Source organism: Scyliorhinus torazame, chromosome 7 (genome assembly GCF_047496885.1).
Source record: "Scyliorhinus torazame isolate Kashiwa2021f chromosome 7, sScyTor2.1, whole genome shotgun sequence".
In the NCBI taxonomy this organism is placed as follows: domain Eukaryota; kingdom Metazoa; phylum Chordata; class Chondrichthyes; order Carcharhiniformes; family Scyliorhinidae; genus Scyliorhinus; species Scyliorhinus torazame.
Genome location: NC_092713.1, coordinates 75,137,501 through 75,158,306, shown reverse-complemented (window position 1 = coordinate 75,158,306; position 20,806 = coordinate 75,137,501). Strand labels below are relative to the sequence as shown.

Genomic DNA, 20,806 nt, shown 5'->3' with positions numbered 1-20,806 from the left:
CCCCATATCCCCCCCTCCCCCATATACCCCCTCTCCCATATCCCCCATATCCCCCCTCCCCCATATCCCCCCTCCCCCATATCCCCCATATCCCCCTCCCCATATCCCCCCTCCCCATATCCCCCCTCCCCCATATCCCCCCTCCCCCATATCCCCCTCCCCCATATCCCCCATATCCCCCCTCCCCATATCCCCCCTCCCCATATCCCCCCTCCCCATAACCCCCCCTCCCCATATCCCCCCTCCCCCATATCCCCCCTCCCCCATACCCCCCTCCCCCATATCCCCCCTCCCCCATATCCCCCATATCCCCCCTCCCCCATATCCCCCCTCCCCCATATCCCCCATATCCCACCTCCCCCATATCCCCCTCCCCCATATCCCCCTCCCCCATACCCCTTCCCCCATATCCCCCCTCCCCCATATCCCCCCTCCCCCATATCCCCCCTCCCCCCCTCCCCCATACCCCCTCCCCCCCATATCCCCCCTCCCCATATCCCCCTCCCCCATATCCCCCCCTCCCCCATATCCCCCTCCCCCATATCCCCCCTCCCCCATATCCCCCATATCCCCCCTCCCCCATATCCCCCCTCCCCCATACCCCCTCCCCCATATCCCCCTCCCCATATCCCCCATATCCCCCCTCCCCATATCCCCCCTCCCCCATATCCCCCATATCCCCCTCCCCCATATCCCCCATACCCCCTCCCCCATATCACCCCTCCCCCATATCCCCCATATCCCCCTCCCCCATATCCCCCCTCCCCATATCCCCCATATCCCCCATCCCCCATATCCCCCCTCCCCCATATCCCCCTCCCCCATATCCCCCTCCCCCCTCCCCCATATCCCCCATATCCCCAAGTGAATCCAGCCCTAACCTTAACCTCTGCAATGCACGCGCAACCGATGGCGTGCATTCATATACCTGCCTAACACTGTTGCCTTTTACCCCTGCCACCACCCCCCCCCCCCCCACAGGAGAAGCGCGCACACAACAATAGGGAGCATGTGAGGACTGGAGGAGGGCCCGCTGATGAGAGGCCACTGACCGTACACGAGGAAAGGGCCCTGGAACTGGCTGGCGGACCTGAGAACCGGGAGGTTGCTGATGCAGAGGTCGGGGCCCCACGAGCAAGTGAGCCACCAGCAGCCCGTCCCCATATCCCCCCTCCCCTATATCCCCCTCCCCCGTATCACCTGATCACTGCCTGATGTCTAACCATGCATGCTTCATTGTGTATCGCAGGACCAAACGTCCAGGCACCCATCCCCGCAGATGCACACCGCCCGCAGGATGCCCCTCGGAGACCACAGGAGACGGAGAGACCCGCACCCTCCAGCATGCGACGCCCGCAGGATGCCCCTCGGAGACCACGGGAGACGGAGAGACCCGGACCCTCCAGCATGCGACGCCCGCAGGATGCCCCTCGGAGACCAAGGGAGACGGAGAGACCCGGACCCTCCAGCATGCGACGCCCGCAGGATGCCCCTCGCACACCACGGGAGACGGAGAGACCTGGAGCAACAGGGAGACGACATCCCCGTCACGTGCGGGAGCGACCACCCAGCGATGAGGGGGGCAGCCACAGGCCCCCGTCACATCCGAGCCAGGACACCACTACCCAGGACACCACTATCCAGGACACCCCTACCCAGGACACCACTACCCAGGACACCCCTACCCGGGACAGCACTAGCCGGGACAGCACTACCCGGGACAGCACTACCCGGGACAGCACTACCCTGGACAGCACTACCCAGGACACCCCTACCCGGGAAGACGAAATACCGGACAGTGACTCAGAGTGGATGGGTGGAGACGAACCCCCACCCCAAAGTGCCATGGAGTCAGAGTGGGACGAAGAGCACGACACAACGCCACTGCTGTCACCAACACCCTCCACCATCGCAGAAACACTCACCACGGTTGGGCACTTTAGTGATGAGCCGTCTGGTACACTCACTGGTGTGCACAACACAGCCGTCCCGGTACAGCAGGTGGAGGTAGGAGCAGCAGAGGGACCGGGCGGTCGGAGGGCAGCCCAGGCCAAGCGAACATCTGCCGCCCAGATGGATCCCGGGTTCCTGCAGTTACCACACCCACACATAGATCCGATGCAACCACCGACACGGAGACGAGCGAATAGGGTGACGGGTGGCTTGCGGCGGCTGCGGTCGCAGGTGGAGGAGTCCACCCGCGTCCAGGAGCTGAGAGTGGTCCCGGTCATGCGTGCCACCCAGGCTGACACCACACGGGTGGCGTCCACGGTGGAGGCAATGGGTGCGACGGTGTCAGACATGGGGAACGGTTTGCGAGGCCTGGGGCCTTCCGTGCAGGCGGCGTCTGTGGCCCAGGAAATGGCTGCCCTCTCACAGGAGGCCATGAGCCAGTGCCAGCGCCAGATGGCAGAGGCGCTCAACGCCATAGCCCAGTCTCAGCAGGCCATGGCCCAGTCTCAGCAGGCCATGGCCCAGTCTCAGCAGGCCATAGCCCAGTCTCAGCAGGCCATAGCCCAGTCTCTGCAGGCCATGGCCCAGTCTCTGCAGGCCATGGCCCAGTCTCAGCAGGCCATCGCTGAGGGCATCGGTGCCAGTGGCCATGTGCGAGCCGGCGTCGCACTGTCACAGACAGGGTTCGACAACCCCCTGGGCTCCATGGCTGCAAACCTGCAGACCCCTGTCGATACCAGCACGGGCCTCCAGGACTGGCAGCGCCAGATGTCGGGGGCACGTCGGATGGCCAGTCCGTTCGCATCCCCCACCCATGTAGAGGCCTGGGGGCCATCGGGCACCCCGAGGGAGGAGGAGGTGGTGTGGTCCGTCCCGGCTCCCTCTGTAGGGGAGGTCCCGGTACACCGCGACACCTCGGACTCCCCCCCTTCCGTCCCAGGTGCATCGGGTGGGCAACGGGCAGGACAGGCTGGCAGCTCGCCATCCCAGTCGCCCGGGCCGCAGCCTGGCCCATCAAGGCCAGGACGCCCCAGGAAACGGCCGCCAAAGGGATCCAGTGTCAGAGGGCAGGAATCACAGGAGTCCACCTCCAGTTCTGCTGTACCGTCTGGGGAACCACGTAGACGTAGTCAAAGGGCCCGTAAGGCCAAACAATTAGACACTGAGTAAGTTGGCACGGGTGCAGGGCACAGATGAGTTTTAGGGGCTAGGGCACGTGCATGAACTCCTTTGGTTATTAAAGTCAATGTTACACCTACCGAAGCTGCCTTTGTGCTCTGTCCAAAGTGTGCGGGCGTGTCATGTACGTTGAGCGCAAGTGTGTGTGTGACGGGTGGTCTTACCTCAGCCCCAGGTGAGTCTGCCCCCTTCCCCCTGGGCCGCCATCAACATCCCCCGGGCAGAGGACGGGACCGTGCGCTGCAGTGTCACAGCCGCATGCAGGGATGGTCCGGGTGGATGGTGGTACTGTGGCCATGGGTCAGACATAGTCCAACGATGTAGAGCCAGGAGCTCATCGCAGGGCAGGTTGTCATCATCCTCCATGGCCTGCGATAGACACGCGTCCACCCGCAACTGTGTGAGCCCGGCCCGTTGTGCCGCCGGTGGATCGGCAATTGGGGGGGGGGGGGGTGCATGCGGGTGGGGTGTGTGGGGTTGGGGAGGGGGGTGAGGGTGCTGGGTGGGTGGATGGGTGGGGGGTGTGGGTGGTCGGCTGTTGTCATGGTGTGCGGTCTGTGGCCATACTACCCGATTCCCACGCCCATCTAATCAGTGAAGCGGGCGTCTATCAGTCTGTCCCGTGCCCGCTGGGCCAGCCGGTAACGGTGGACAGCCACCCGTCTGTGTCTACCCCGTCTGCCCTGACCATTGCCCCCATCCCCCTCATCTGGGGAGGACTGGGCCTCTTCCTGCTGCTCCTCCACTCCGCCCTCCTCTGCCTGCGGCACATCGCCCCTCTGCTGGGCTATGTTGTGCAGGACGCAGCACACCACAATGATGCGGCCGACCCTATCTGACCGATACTGGAGGGCGCCCCCAGAGAGGTCCAGGCACCTGAAACGCATCTTCAGCACGCCAAAGCACCTCTCGATCACTCCCCTTGTCGCTACATGGGCATCATTGTAGCGGTTCTCCGCCTCATTGCATGGCCTCCGTATAGGCGTCATCAGCCACGATCGCAATGGGTAGCCCCTGTCGCCCAGCAACCAGCCCCTCAGCCGGGGATGGAGTCCCTCGTACATGCCGGGGATGGATGACCGCGACAACACGAATGAGTCGTGTACACTGCCTGGGTGATGGGCGCAGACGTGCAGCATCATCATGCGGTGGTCGCAGACCACCTGTACGTTCATTGAATAGGTCCCCTTCCTATTATGTCTGCGATATGCCGGACAGGTCCCCACTCGGTGCCTGGAATGACCCCATTGCATAAAAGTTCAGGGCCACCGTAACCTTGACGGACACGGGGAGAGGGTGTCCCCCGCCAGTGCCACGCGGTAACAGGTGTGCCAGCAGGTGGCAGATGTGAGCCACGGTTTCCCGGCTCATCCGGAGTCTCCTCCTGCATTCCCGGTCCGTGAGGTCCTGGTATGACTGCCGGGGCCGGTACACACGGGGCGCCCTCGGGTGCCTCCGTTGCCGTGGGGCCGCGACGTCCTCCTCCCCCTCCTCGTCCTGTCGGTCAGGTGTCCCTCCAGCCTGGGCGGCTGCCGCCTGCCCCTCTGCGGCAGCCTGCGCCGCCTCTCTGGCACGCTCCTCCTCCTCCTCCTCCTCCTCATCCAGGGCAACATAGACATGAGCGGCTGCCACCACGGCGGCCAACATCGCTGGATGGTCTGAAAACATGACGGCCTGGTGGGGGGGAGGGGAACGACGACATGTCATCATTGCCCATATCCCCTCCTCCCCCCAGCCAGGTGGCATGGACCGCATGGGTCCAACTGTTGGAGGCTGGCACCTGGCCAGGTGGACCAACTCATTTGCCCTCCCATCACCCACCCCGGCACGGACCCCCTCCCCAACCCCCAACCTCCACCCCAGCACGGACCCCCCCCCCAACCTCCACCCCAGCACGGACCCCCTCCCCAACCTCCACCCCAGCACGGACCCCCTCCCCAACCCCCAACCTCCACCCCAGCACGGACCCCCCCCCAACCTCCACCCCGGCACGGACCCCCTCCCCAACCCCCAACCTCCACCCCATCACGGACCCCCCCCCCAACCTCCACCCCAGCACGGACCCCCTCCCCAACCTCCACCCCAGCACGGACCCCCTCCCTAACCCCCAACCTCCACCCCAGCACGGACCCCCCCCCAACCTCCACCCTGGCACGGACCCCCTCCCCAACCCACAACCTCCACCCCAGCACAGACCCCCCCCCCAACCTCCACCCCAGCATGGACCCCCCCAACCCCCAACCTCCACCCCAGCACGGACCCCCCCCCCAACCTCCACCCCGGCACGGACCCCCTCCCCAACCTCCACCCCAGCACGGACGCCCCCCCAACCCCCAACCTCCACCCCAGCACGGACCCCCCCCCCCAACCTCCACCCCGGCACGGACCCCCTCCCCAACCCCCAACCTCCACCCCAGCACGGACCCCCCACCCAACCTCCACCCCAGCACGGACCCCCCCCCAACCCCCAACCTCCACCCCAGCACGGACCCCCCCCAACCTCCACCCCGGCACGGACCCCCTCCCCAACCCCCAACCTCCACCCCAGCACGGACCCCCCCCCCAACCTCCACCCCAGCACGGACCCCCTCCCCAACCTCCACCCCAGCACGGACCCCCTCCCCAACCTCCACCCCAGCACGGACCCCCCCCCCAACCTCCACCCCGGCACGGACCCCCTCCCCAACCCCCAACCTCCACCCCGGCACGGAACCCCCCCAACCTCCACCCCAGCACGGACCCCCTCCCGGCACTCCCCCGGAGCCCAGCCTACTCTAACCACCCCCCCCCCCCCCCCCCCCGCCGCACACACACACACACACAAGCCGAGGCACACCTCTCCTCACGCAATCAGTCTGCGGCCACGCCATTTCCTGCCCAGAGCCAACCCCCCAGGCCGTCACTCACCTCCTCGCTGGTCGGCGTGAGCCTGGAGCACCGGGTCACGCCGATGAAAAGGAGGTTTGATTCACGTCGACGTGAACGGTCATCACGTTGACGGGACTTCGGCCCATCCGGAAGGGAGAATATCGGCAGGCCGAAAATCGGCTGCCTTGAGCAGACCCGTGACATTCTCCGCGGCAGCGGCGCCATTAACGCCCCGCCGACTTTTCTCCCTTCGGAGACTTCGGCGGGGGCGGGGGCGGGATTCACGGCGGCCAACGGCCATTCTCCGACCCGGCGGGGGATCGGAGAATGACGCCCCCTGTTGCTGAGCCAGCTCCTTTTTAAAAGCAGCCCATTCTTCGGTTACAATAAGAGAAGATCAAACCATCACCTCTTCACATTCAATGGCATTACCATCACTGTTCCCTGCTGAAACTTGATTTACTCATTGGCCAAATCCATATCCAGCAATTCCACCTTCCTCGGTTGGCCTGAAGCATACTTATCAAGAAGCATTTCCTGAACACATTTCACTTTTTCCCTCTCTACCCTTTAACATTTTTCCTATCCCGGTCTATATTAAGATAATTAAAATTCTTCATTATCATTCCTCTATCATTCTTGCACCCTCTCTGCAATTTCCCTGCAAATTTGCTTCTCCAACCAAATAGAATCTTGACCCATCCAGGATATCCTCTCGCACCAGCACTGTAATATTCCCCTCAATTAATGCTGCCACCCTCCTCCTTTCTTTCCATCCACATCTTTGTTGGATACATTGGATCCAAGAATAAAAGTAGTCCAAGCCCTTTTGAGTCAGGTCCCCATTATCATCACAACATCATATTCTTAAGTAACTATTTGCACTTGCAGCTCACAAACCTTTTACCGTAAGTTTGGTGTTTTCATACATTCACTGTAAACGTAATTTAGATCTTGTTGCATTGTCTTAGTCTGACCCCGCCTAATATCTTATTGTTTCTTATGTTATGGGCCAGGGCTTAGAAACTCCAAAGTGTATTATGAAGCTCACCTGACCCATAACTTTTATGTTGAATTTGGCTAGGATGAGCACAAGAGCCTTCACTTCAGGTGTGATTCATCAGGCATCCTAGGTGCTTTTATCAAAACAATGCTCATCATAAGAATATAATTAACATATATAAAACACAGCAAGAATTTGTTATCAATTACAAACATGAAACAACACACAACAGCGACAGTAATCTATGTATATAACTCTTAATGAATCGCCCTTAATAGCTGTTCCAATTCATTACAAAATCTAATAAACCAAAACCCCTTTCAAGGGCATGACCCTGAATGGGACTGGTCCTTTCCCTGAGATTCTGATCCAGTTCCAACCAGCAGATTCTAAACTCCTTCTGGAAAGCAACTCTGTCTTTAAAGTTACCAAGGCAGTTTGCCACACCCAATGTGTTTTCAGTTCCCTAGAACACCTTCAAAATGAAAACAGGGAAACATTGCTTCTCTTCTGCAGTCCAAAGCAACAAACCGAAACTGAAACCCAAACACTAAAAAACCCCTCTCACCTGACAGCCACAGCCCAGCTCCACCCACAAATGACATCACTGAAGCCGTGCTACAAGTCATGTGGTAAGACCAAACCTATCTTAAAGAGACACTCACATGACACTTACTGTAGTACTATCTGTCTCTCGCAATCCTTTGTGCACCTTGTTTCTACTTTCTTTACATACCGGTTCCCCTCCGTCAGCCAAATTAGTTTGAACCCTCCTCAACAGCACTAGAAAACTACCCCACAGGGTCATTTGTCCTGGCTCTGTTGAGGAGCAACCCATCCAGCCAGTTTAGTTCCCACTTCCCCCAGAACCTGCCTCGATGTCCCAGGAACCCAAAGCATGCACCGCCCCACCCTACTTTCCAGCACCAATTCTCAAGCTGCACATATTTATCTGCTCTGTCCTTCCTATTTCTATACTATATTTCTATATTCAGCCCAGTAATTTAAACAAAAATCAGTCCTAATATGCACATGAAAAACAAATAAATGGTCTGCAACCCAAGTCTAGCATAGCCTAGGCATGGTTTTAGGAAAAACAAACTTGCCTATCATTTGCGCCCCCCTCTCAATTGGAATCCAGAGGAAAGACATATAAGTCCAGGCCTAGTCAGTTGCAGGAGTTACCGGAATTTGACAGAAACATCAACTGGCTGTTGGGACTCTGCATCAGATATCACTGGGTTTTCTCCCCTAGCCATTAATACTTGATGTTGATAATCTTGAAAGCATTGACTGTCAGGAACCAAATCACCACTGACGGAGATCAGGGTGTGCGAAGAGAATAGCTCCAGGTCACCACATCCCACCTCCAGGTAGCCACTTTCATCATCTGAGCCCTCATTGCTTCCTGGCCCCCTGAATCAGTTTGGCCTTTCTTTAATTCACCCCAGCTTATTTCTGTTTCCCTGCATTCTCGGTTGATTGTGATGTTCCCACAATGTCACACTCCTTGATTTCTCCTGTTTAATTTAGCTCCTGGCGCTGCTGCTGGTGTCTCCAGCTGGGTCCAGGTTAATTTGCTCATGCCACAAAAATAATATTTTCAAATACAGTTGGTTCACTCTAAATTTACAGTACCACCCAGCTGGTCTCACCCTGTTCCTGCTCTAGCGGCCACTCCTCCTTTAACTCCCCTGCTGATCTCACTCTGTTCCTGCTCTCGCTGCCACTACTCAATTATCCTCCCCGCTGGTCTCGCTCAGTTCCTGCTCTTACTGCCACTGCTTCTTTATCATCCTGCTTTTTTTTGCTTTATTCTTGCTCTCAATGTCACTGCTCCTTTACCCTCCCCGCTGGTCTCACTCTGTTCCTGCGTTCACTGCATTGGGCACATCAGCAGAATGGAAGAATCATAAGGTAGCCTGAACCAGACAGCTAATGGGATGCCCAAGGCTCCGCTCCAAGGATGCTGATAAGAGAAACATGAAGACGGTGACACAGTGCCGCAGTGGTTAGCACTTCTGCCTCACGCCGCCGAGGACCCGGGTTCGATCCCGGCATTGGGTCACTGTCCGTGTGGAGTTTGCACATTCTCCTCGTGTCTGTGTGGGTCTCACCCCCACAACCCAAAGATGTGCAGAGTAGGTGGATTGGCCACCGTCACATTTTCTTTCGCACCTGGGAATCACTTTCTGGTGAAAGAGGAAAATTGAGACACCTCTTGTGTGGGATGATGTGCACTACCACAATGACCAGTGACTACAGCAGATTGGCAATAGGTGTCAATGCCAAAAATCCCCCACAATATCACATGAAAACTTCATGTGTAGCATTTCTGGCAGAACCTGCCTCTCAAGAATTGAATCATAGAATCCCTACAGTGCAGAAGGAGGCCAACTTGGTCCATTGAGTCTGCACTGACCCTTCAGAAGAGCACCCTACCTAGGCCCAATCATCCACCCTAACCCCGTAACCCCACCCAACATTTGGACACTAAGTGACAATTTATCATGACTAATCCACCTCACCTAAACATCTTTGGACTGTGGGAGGAAACCGGAGCACCCAGAGGAAACCCACGCAGACACGGGGAGAATGTGCAAACTCCACCCAGACAATCACCCAAGGTCAGAATCGACCACGGGTCCCTGGCGTGTGAGGCAACAAAGAACAACAAAGAACAAAGAACAATACAGCACAGGAACAGGCCCTTCGGCCCTGCAAGCCTACGCCGACCATGGTACCTGCCTAAACTAAAACCGTATGCACTTACGGAGTCCGTATCCTTCCATTCCCACCCTATTCATATGTTCGTCGAGATGCCCCTTAAATGCTGCTATAGTACCTGCTCCCACCACCTTGCCTGGCAGTGCGTTCCATATATTTACCACCCACTGTGTAAAAAAACTTGCCTCGCACATCAGAGCCACCCGCTCGCCACTGTGCCACTCGTCCGTGCCGCCCCGATTGGTCTTCAAAACCATCAGCAAAGGTGCACCAAATGAAGACCCCTCACCTAAATGAACATACTAACTAGGAACAGGCGTAGGTCATTCAGTCCCTTGAGCCTGCCCTGCCATTTAATAAGAACATGGCAAGTTCCATCGTAAACTCAAATCTGTATCTCACCTACCCCTGATAACCTATCATCCCCTTTCTTACCAAGAATCCATCCATCTCTGCCTTAAATATGTTCAAATTCTGTTTCCACCACATTTTTAGGAGGAAAGTTCATAGGACTCAAGATCTTCTGAGATAATTTTTTTTTGCTTCATCTCCGTTTTAAATGGACGGCTCTCATTTTTAAACACTGACCCCGATTTGTATATTTGTATATTCTCCCGTAAGAGGAAAACCACTCCACATCCACCCTGTCAAGACTCCTCAGGATCTTAGTCAAGTCAAGTCAGCTCTTGCACTTCTATCGCCCAGTGGATATAAGCCTTCCAACCTTTCCTCATAAGACCAACCCACATTCCACGTATAGTCTGGTAAACCTTTTCTGAACTGCTTCCAATGCATATGCATCCTTCTTTAAATAAGGTGACCAACACTGTAAAGGGTACTCCTGCTGTGGTCTCGCCAATGCCCTATACACGTGAAGCATAACCTCCCTACTTTTGTAACCAATTCCCCTCACAATAAATGCTAACATTCTATTTGCTTTCCTAATTACTTGTTGTGCCTGCATATTAGTCTTTTATAATTCATGCCAGATCCCTCTGAACTTCAGAGCTCGCAATCCCTCACCATTTAGCTAATATGCTTCTTTTTTATTATTCCTGCTAAAATGGTCAATTTTATATTTTCCCACATTATGCTCCGTTTGCCATATCTTTGCCCACTCGCTTAACCTATCCATTTCTTTTTGTACCCTCCTTATATGCTCTTCATAACTTACTTTCCTACCCATCTTTGTGTCATCAGCAAATTTGACAACCATCCCTTCAGTTCCTTCATTAAATCATTTATATAAATTGTAAACAATTGAGGACCTGGTACTGGTCCCTGCGGCACACCACTCATTACATCGTTACAACCTGAAAAAGATCCATTTATGCCCATTCTTTGTTTCCTTCTAGCCAGCCAATCTTCTATCTGTGCCAACACGGTACCCACTAAATGGACTGTTTGGTGTGTGGGGCATTGCCAGCACACTGCCCTGCCCTGTCCCCGATCACCTGGAGTCTCCAATGGCCTCAGAGACCCCCGGCATGGTCATCACATCTAGTGTCCATTTTTGGATACCAATACTAATTTGCGCTGGCTTCACGCTGCGCCGGTGGAGCCGGTGAATCTATCATCTCACGGGTGGAAGACTAAACCATAGTACAACAAAGGAGGCTGATATTTGTATTTTATTTTCCCATTTGTTTTATGGGGATACGTCTATAAGCCCAGGAATTGCATTTTGCTAGTTTTCTTTCTTTCTACTGTTTTCAATTCAAATACATACATGGGAGTGTCATAAAACATTCTGATTCGCAAAGTACATAGGTATTCGTTTGTACCCACTTAGGGGAGGAATTTTTTTTTTGATTTGTCATCAACAATGTCACATTCATGTTGTGAAGTATGAGCACATGGAGAAGATAAAATTTTCAATTGGATATTTTGAATGTATTGAATTATAAAATATTGATTTAAGAATAAAGGTGGAAACACAAATTAAAGAAAACATATTAAAAGTTCCAACTCTATTATTCTTTAGATGCATATTTATATGACAAGGAACACTTGAGGCTGAAACATTAATCTATGAACAGAGTTATATTGCCCCAAGCTCTGAGTTCTGCTGTTATTGTAGAAGTATACAGTAATACGCTTACCACACTTAGACCAAGCAAATCTCTTCTGAAGTAATCCATATTCCTTCTCTCCAGGTTATCTATGTAGTGTTGCAGGCGAGTATAGGTGTAAGGATAGCAGTAAGCAAACTGGTATATTTCATTATCCCGATCAAAACAAAAGGCAAATGACATTACGTAGTTTTTCCGATGATCTGGACAGCGGTAGTAATAGACATTTTTTGAAGGAAGTCGTTGCCTGCCAAATAATAACAATCAAATAAATAAATTAAATTAAGTCAGAGAACTGGATATCAAAAATTAATTATAATTGATAAAAAATCTACAATTCAACTTTAGCGAGGCTTTACACTTGTATATTTATAAGGCATTTTATAAACAGCTCCATGCATGACAATATATGGGATCTACAAATAGTTAAAGATTAACAATAAATAGTTCACACATGTCTCAAGTTCCGCATCATTGAGACACCACAGCAGGCGACACCATATTACAACATAGAAGGCAGCAGGGGAAGCTCCTAAAAGATATTGGATGCTATTCTCCAGCCTCACTGCGCTCTCGCTCAAGTGTAACGAGGCCGGTGAATAGCGGGAGAGGCCAAAAATTAGTTCCGCACCAAACGCCAAACAGTTTGCGGTGCAACTGGCCCTCTCCCGTAGGCGAAATCAGGGTCTCGTCATAACGTGTCGAGAAACCAATTATCACCAAGTAAGCCCTATTTCCATACAATTAACGAGAGCTATCCAATATCCAACAGCCTCCTGTCATTCAGTGGTTTCCCCAGCAAGTGCTCATGCTGGCGCCGATTAGTACTCCTTTTTAAAAACGTAAATCTGGTGGGGAGCCAAGGAGGTGAGTAGCCATCATTGCTCACAGGCAAAGAGCCAGGGGGTGCTGAGCTTGCCACCCCAGTGCTCGGTAGGGGTGGGGGACACTCCGCAGAGGTGAGCCACCATGGGGGGATGGAAGGTTGCTCTGGGGGGGGGCAACCAGGGGGGAACAGCTCATAGCACCACCATGCCAACCCACGGATCATGTGTACCCGTTCCACAGGTAACACTTGCCCTATCCATCAGCCGAACGACCACCCATAACCCACACCGACTTCTGAGACCTCCATCTGCGCAGCTGAAGGCTATTGCTAATAGGGAATTGGCAATCGTGGTTAAGTGTGCACTTCACACATGCCAAGTGGATTCCCGTGCATGGGCGCGCCATGTAGCGTGTGGGAGTCATTGCCTAGCATCCCAATCACACACTGATGCCTGGAAACTGTGCTTGAACACTGCGGTGGCAACACCACGCACGCAGCAGCCAACATCCAGGGGATGGGACACAGCTCCACGACCGGAGAGTGGGTGAGTGCCATGGGGAGGGGGTGGGATGCCTGGAGAGATGGGCCAAGGGTCCGGGGGTCAGCCCACATTGCGGAAGTAACAGAGGCAATGCTTGTGCAAAAAGGTGTTTAATGTGTTGTACAAACCCCCCTCCCGAATGTGCTGTCCCCCACCCCTACATACCCCCCCACCACCGTCTTACTCCAACCCCGGTGCTCTCAGTGATCCCAAAGTGCTTGGCCCAACTAGCTCTACCACTCCGTCTTGGTGTTTCCCCAGGATGCACACCTGACGGGGCCTTTGACGCCCCTGGCGGGTGTCCTCTGGAAGCTCTGAGGGCGGAGTGCACCGGCGCACATGTCGGCAGCACATGCACAGCTGCACAGCCCTGTCCCGCCTGCTGACTGGGAGATGTGGCCTCATCACAAGGGTGGAACTCGGGGGAGCAGGTGGCCACCATCACCACTCCATGGGACAGGTCAGGCTTGGCACCCACCGCCCCTCCTCCCAGTCTGTGCCCACAGGGCCCTGGGATTAATTTTCGGATGGAGGGGCAGCTGGTTCGAACCCCGGCTGCACCTGCATCACCTGGCTCTGCCAGCCCTGGTGGGTCCCCATAGTCCGCACCATCGTGTCGACGCCCTCGGTGATGCTTCTCAGTGACTGGGCCATGCTCTGCAGCGCTTCAGCCATGCCCACTTGCGACAGGGACAACTCCGCAGCACTTCGGCCATTGCCATCATGTCCCGCAGAACCCCATTAAGGTCAGTCTGGTACTGGGTGACATCCCAAAGCGAGTTGGACATTCTGTCAAGGCCCTCGGCCATGGCCTTCACTGACTGCGCAACGCCTTGGACACCTTCATCATGGTGCTGATGTCGTGCACCAGGCTCTCTACTGCGGTCGCCACCCTTGCAGTTTTGGCCTCACTGCCAGTCATTGCCGGCGCCATCTCCAGCGCCCCTAGCCTCTTGGACTCCTCCAAGTAGCTATGGATCTGCTGGTGCGATGCAGTCATCTCCTTCTGGAAGTCCAGGTTGGTTCCTATCATCTCCATCAGTTCCGGGCAACTCTGTTCCACAGGCTCAGCATCAGGCTGGGAACTAGCTGGGTTCTGAGATCCAGCAGCCTTCCAACTGCTGTCTCGCAGGGGGGGTTCCTGCCTCCACCTGATGTGTATCATAAGAAGTCTTACAACACCAGGTTAAAGTCCAACAGGTTTGTTTTGAATCACTAGCTTTCAGAGCGCTGCTCCTTCCTCAGCTGAATCCCCAGAGCTACATTCAAAATAACCAATTGTTTTACGATACTCCACCAGGTGGTTCCTCACCTCTTCGGTGTCCGCCAGCCTCCGTGCGGGTGACCGTTCTGTCCTCAGATACCCCCCGTCACCTCCATGGCAGGCTCCTTAAAGGAGGTGAGGAGTTTTATGTCTGGCACCATTCCACAAGTCTGGGCCCTCTCCCGACGATTATGAGAGAGCTTTTCCATGGTCTCCCAAATGGAGAATCCAGCCCACTGTCTATAAACTTAAGCACGTAGATCATGGGATTTGAGTAGAATGTGGATAATGTCATTCATGGGAGGAGCCAGGTCTGGGCGAGTCAGTTTTGAGTTAGTTTTAGATTTGGCTGCAAGTTGAAAATCAGCTTCTGCAAAAGGCCGGCCGGTTAAGCAGTAGTCTGACACAGAAAAGAATCTGCAGGCTGGTTCCTGACAGGATCTCTCTCTCTCCAAGCTGTTATTTAACAGAAAGTGTACAGTAGGTAGCCCTTTGTTTACTAACTCTATTTAAAAGTGTTTTTTGATCTGTGATAGGTTTTGCTTGATTGGAGAGAAAGAAGGTATCAGTTAAAAATGAGTGTTCCTTTTCATTGTTAAGCATTGTTTAATGGGTAGAAACATAGAAAAAATAGGAGCAGGAGGAGGCCATTCAGCCCTTGAAACCCGCTCTGCCATTCATTATGATCATGGTTGATCATCCAATTCAATAGACTAATCCCGCTTTCCCCCATATCATTTGATCCCCTTCACCCTAAGTGCTATATCTAACTGTTTCTTGAAATTATACAATGTTTTGGACTCAACTACTTCCTGCAGTAACGAATTCCAGAGGCTCGCCACTCTTTGGGTGAAGAAATTTCTCCTCATCTCTGTCCTAAATGGTCTATCCTCAGACTGTGCCCCCTAGTTCTGAACACACCCACCATCGGGAACATCCTTCCTGCATCTACCCTGTCCAGTCTTGTAGGTTTCTATGAGATACTCCCTCATTCTTCTGAACTCCAGCAAATACAATCCTAACCGATTCAATCGCTCCTCGTACGTCAGTCCTGCCATCCCAGGAATCAGTCTGGTAAATCTTTGCTGCACTCCCTTTATAGCTAGAACATCCTTCCTCAGATAAGGAGCCTAAAACGGCACACAATATTCCAGTGTGGCCTCACTAAGACCTTGTATAATTGCAGCAAAACATCCCTGCTCCTGTACTCGAATCCTCCCGCAATGAAGGCCAGCATACCTTTTGCCTTCTTTACCGCCTGCTGCACCTGCATGCTTACCTTCAGTGACTGGGGTACGAGGACACCCAGGTTTCATTGCACATTCCCTCTCCTAATTTATGTCCATTTAGGTAATAGTCTGCCTTCTTGTTTTTGCTACCAAAGTGAATAACTTCGCATTTATCCAAATTATACTGCATCTGTCAATCATTTGTCCACTCACTCAACTTGTCCAAATAACACTGAAGGATCTCTGCATCCACTTCACAGCTCACCCTCTTCCCCAACTTGGTGTCATCTGCAAATTTGGAGATATGACATTTTGTTCCCTCATCTAAATTAATATATATTGGAATAGCTGGGGTCCTAGCACCGATCCCTGCAGTACCCCACTAGTCGCTGGCTGCTAATTTGAAAAAGACCCGTTAATTCCTACTCTTTGTTTCCCCTCTGCCAACCAGTTTTATATCCATCTCAATACACTTCCCCCAATCCCATGCACTTTAATTTTACACGCTAATCTTTTATGCGGGACTTTGTCAAAAGCCTTCTGAAAGTCCAAATTCACCACATCCATTGGCTCCCCTTTATAAATTCTACTAGTTATATCCTCGAAGAATTCCAGTAGATTTATCAAGCATGATTTCCCCATCATAAATCCAGCTGAATCTGTCCGATCCTGCAACAGTTTTCTAAGTGCTCTGCTATAAAATCTTTGATAATGGATTCTAGAATTCTCCCCACTACCGACATCAGGGGCGAGATTCTCCGACCCCCCGCTGGGTCGGAGAATCGCCAGGGGCTGGCATGAATCCCGCCCCCGCCGGTTGCCGAATTCTCCGGCACCGGAGATTCGGCGGGGGCGGGAATCGCAGCGTGCCAGTTGGCGGGCCCCCCCCCCGGCGATTCTCCGGCCCGGATGGCCGAATTCCCGCTGCTAGAATGCCTGTCCCGCCGGCATGGATTAAACCACCTCTCTTACCGACGGGACAAGGTGGCGCGGGCGGGCTCCGGGGTCCTGGGGGGGGTCGCGGGGCGATCTGGCCCTGGGGGGTGCCCCCACGGTGGTCTGGCCCGCGATCGGGGCCCACCGATCCGCCGGGCCTGTGTCGTGGGGGCACTCTTTTCCTTCCGCCTTCGCCATGGTCTCCACCATGGCGGAGGCAGAAGAGACCCCCTCCACTGCGCATGCGCGGGGATGCCGTGAGCGGCCGCTGACGCTCCCGCGCATGCGCCGCCCGGCAATGTCATTTTCGTGCCAGCTGGCGTGGCACCAAAGGCCTTTCCCGCCAGTTGGCGGGGCGGAAATCAGTCCGGCGCGGGCCAAGACCCTCAAGGTTCGGGCTCGGCCGCTCAAGATGCGGAGGATTCTGCACCTTTGGGGCGGCGCGATGCCGGACTGATTTGTGCCGTTTTTGCCGCCGGTCGGCGACATCGCTCCGATTCCGGAGAATTTTGCCCCAGGTCTGTAAGCTATATTTCTGTGATGTTAAGGTAGTTTAATACTGTGTTAATGATAACATTTGTTTTAATATACCATATCCCTGTTCGTGTGGAATCATTCGCGGCGTGAAGTATCCTTTCCTCACAGTTTTACAAATTTATAAAATGTGGTTGCTGTTCCTGTCGGATATCCTGGCAAATGTTAGGGTCTGGTCCAGGATCGTAACAATAGTTGAACTCAGTTTAAGGTCCAACGAGAGATCAAGATTTTGAACCATCTGGTTCAACCTCATACAGAAGGAGGATAGGATTAGTGGCAAAGATACAGAGTTTGTGACAAGGTCTGAAGATGATAGTGGTTAAGAAACAAAAGAAAGATCAGAAAGTATGGCAAATTGGATAGACATGTGCAAAACATACAAAATTCTGTTCCTGCACCAGTGGCAATTGTGCCTACAATTATCTAGACCCTAAGCTCTGTGATTACGTCCCTAAACCTCTTTGCATTTCCACCTTCCGTTATTCTTTTAAGAACCTTCTTAAAATCAACTGAGCTTAATCATCCCTTCTAATTTGCCCTAATTTGGTTTGTGATCAATGTTTTTCTGATTACATTTCTGGGAAGTGCCTTTGTTTGTTTTTCTGCACTAAAGACAAAGCATGAATGCAAGTTGTATTGTTATTGTAGTCAAAAACATCCTCTTGAACAAGCAAATGAAATAACCCTTTGAGTCTCAAGAGAGAATAAACATGAGAACATAAGAACCAGGAGCAGGAGTAGGGAATTCAGCCCCTTGAGCCTGCTCCGCCATTCAATACGATCACGGCTGATCTCCTTTCGGCCTCAACTCCACTTTCCTGCACATTCTCCATTACCCTTCAACCCATTACAAATTAAAAATCTATCTCCTCCTTAAATTTACTCAATGTCCCGGCATACACTGCACTCTTGGGCAGTGAATTCCACAGATTCACCATCCTTTCAGAGAAGTAATTTCTCCTTATCCCTGTTTTAAATCTGCTACCCCTTATACTTATGACCTCTCATTCTAGATTGCCCAACAAGAGGAAGTATCCGCTCTCTGTCTACTTTGTCAATACCTTTTATCATTTTATATACCTCAATTCGATTTTCTCTCATTCTTCTAAACTTGCCAGAGTATTGGCCTAAACTGCTCAATCTCTCTTCATAAGACAAATCCCTCATCTTTGGAATCCATCTAGTGAACCTCCTCTGAACTGCCTCCAATACAACTACATCTATCCTCAAATCAGGGGACCAAAACTGTACACAGTACACCAGGTGCGTTCTCACTTGTATAGTGTGGTGTTGGGTGCTCTGGTGCACAGATGAGCCAACACAGTTGTATGTGGTACAACTCTATTTTATTATAACTCTTATAATACAGTTCGTTCTGGATACTCTGCACGTGCTGTCTCCCTGAGTGTCTTTGGCAATAGCTGTGTCCTGGTTCTCCTCTGCAGCTCTTACTGACCACCAGGGGTCGTGTCTGTGCTTTTATATCTTTCTGTCATTGGTTGTGGTGTTGTGTGTTCTGATTTGTCTGTTGGTGTGTCTATCATGATGTGTGTGTTTGAATATCATGACATCCCCCCTTTTTACAAAAACAAGTGCCTACGTGGTTATAAATATAATTGTGTCGTGAGTGCATCTAAGAGTGTGCGTTTGTGTTGTGTACAGCGTGTGTTTATGACGTAACTATTTACATGGGGCGATGTCGGGTGCGTCACACTAACAAGGTTGTACCATAACAAAACTTGGATGCGAGAGAAAAAAAAACTTGAACATTGGTCCGGTCAGACGATATCTGGAACAATAAACAACAACAGGTTATAATACAGAAGTGTTTGACTTTTTGAACGTATTAACAGCGTTATAAGTCCAGTCTAATGGGTGACCGCCTCAAGAATGGGCTGGTCCTCAAGCCGGTTCAGCTGTGGAGATTTGGGGTCACACTGGTTCACCTTGGATTGTTGGAGGTGATGCTGTTGCCGAAGTCTCTACTTTACCATTTGTTGTACTTCATGCAGTGCTTGGTTTTTTTCATTCTTGCAAATATAACATTCAACATCTTTGTTAGTGGTGCCCTGGCTGTGGTTTGGTTCTGGTGGCGATGGAAGGGGCATGATCCGTGGCATCTCCACGAAGTCATCCTTGGGAACCAGTGGAGGATCCGGCGTGTGCGTACGGTGCAGTTGCGAGCGTGGAAGGCGGCACAAAGCCCGCTGATTGCGCCTACGCACCAATCCATCCGCCCTGCATGCCAGGAACAAGGTGGAGTCTGTTTTCTTTTTATGTTTGTGGTGGACGGCATCTTGTAGCCGATGGGTCGTTGCCATCGAAGTAGCACCATCACTAATATCATGCAAGGCGATGACTGTGCCAGATGTGGAAGTTGGCCAAGACCGTGTACGCTGGTTCCGGCCTTCTGCTGTGCCGGAAGGGCGACTCCGCAGAGAAACGTCGAAGCATGTCGCCTTGGAGAGAGAATTGTTGCTCGCATCAACGTCTGGCGATGGCGCGAATTGGTGTGTCCATCTTGGACCGCCGGTGCTGGTTGCCACTGCCGACCCAGTGGGACTGCCACGCGATCCATTCCCTGTTGCCGTGGCATCTGCCGTCACCCTGAGCGTGCCATCACCGAGGCCGCGACACCGCCCGTCCGGAGCAAGGTCTGGCGTGCGCAAATCAGAGTCGGCGCTTGGCTGCTCCCCATCTGGAGTCCGGTCTGCCTTCCGCCGATGCCCCCCGTCCGGAGTCCCAACAGGTTCACTGGAGGCAGCCGAGATTCCCTGAAGCTGCACTTCTGGAGTCGGAACATGCAGGAATGCACCAACCAGTGGAGAGGCTCGAGCCATCGAGGGTGGAAGCGGTGCGCCGCCACCGCAGTCGTCAGTGGTCCCACCGTGATCGTTGAGTGCCTCGGTACGCACTAGGCGAGGTCTGTCACCTTGCACCTTTTGCATGGGAAGTGGGATGCTGTCGTCACTCGTCTCACATCCCGTGGATAGATCGTCATTAGCAGCTTGCTGTTCACTAGGGTTGGGTAAATTGTCAGAGTTTTCATCTGGTGGTGCACATCATGTCGGTGGACTGTCATTGTCTTGCCATTGTCCTTCATTTGGGCTTTTCTTCTTTGGAACTTTAAATCTTCCCCCAGACATTGCAGAACCTTGTTTATTACCCCCAAATTCTCCCATATGTATGGTCTCGAATATAGGATCCACTGTTTCTATCGACATTGTACCATTTTCCAAAGAACATTCCGTTTCACTTTTCTTCTCAGGTACCTCATATGTAACTTTGTTTAATGTACATGCCTTCATGGTCTCTGGGTCTGATTTTGCTGGGACTGGCATGGTCACGGTCTCTCTTTTACTGTTCTCAATTGTCCACATTATACTCCCCATACATAACTGCTTAATCACTGGGGTTAGTGTGGTACAATGGACAATCGGGTCGACCTTATCTGCATCTTCACCATTAGTGGAAAGCACACTTGGTTCACTTGAAACTGCTGTGGGTTTTAAATTCGTTATCTGGCTACTCGATGTCGGTGTCCTCAGGATTCTTGCTCCAATGTTCTGCTCAATAATCAGTGGAGTGTGTATAGGTTCAATGCAATTAATGTTCCCCTCCAGGTTTGAAGAGTCATTACTGACTAACTGCTGGTCTCCGAAGTTGGG

General features: G+C 52.9%; 1 protein-coding gene across 1 annotated transcript in view; it reads right to left on the bottom strand.

Annotated features, from left to right (window-relative positions):
- The window catches only part of agbl4 (AGBL carboxypeptidase 4), a 1,365,393-nt gene that overhangs the window by 911,229 nt on the left and 433,358 nt on the right, over positions 1-20,806 (bottom strand). Inside the window, exon 5 of the mRNA XM_072510915.1 lies at positions 11,833-12,049. Coding sequence (XP_072367016.1) covers positions 11,833-12,049 — 217 coding nt within the window. The remainder of the gene's footprint in view (positions 1-11,832; positions 12,050-20,806) is intronic.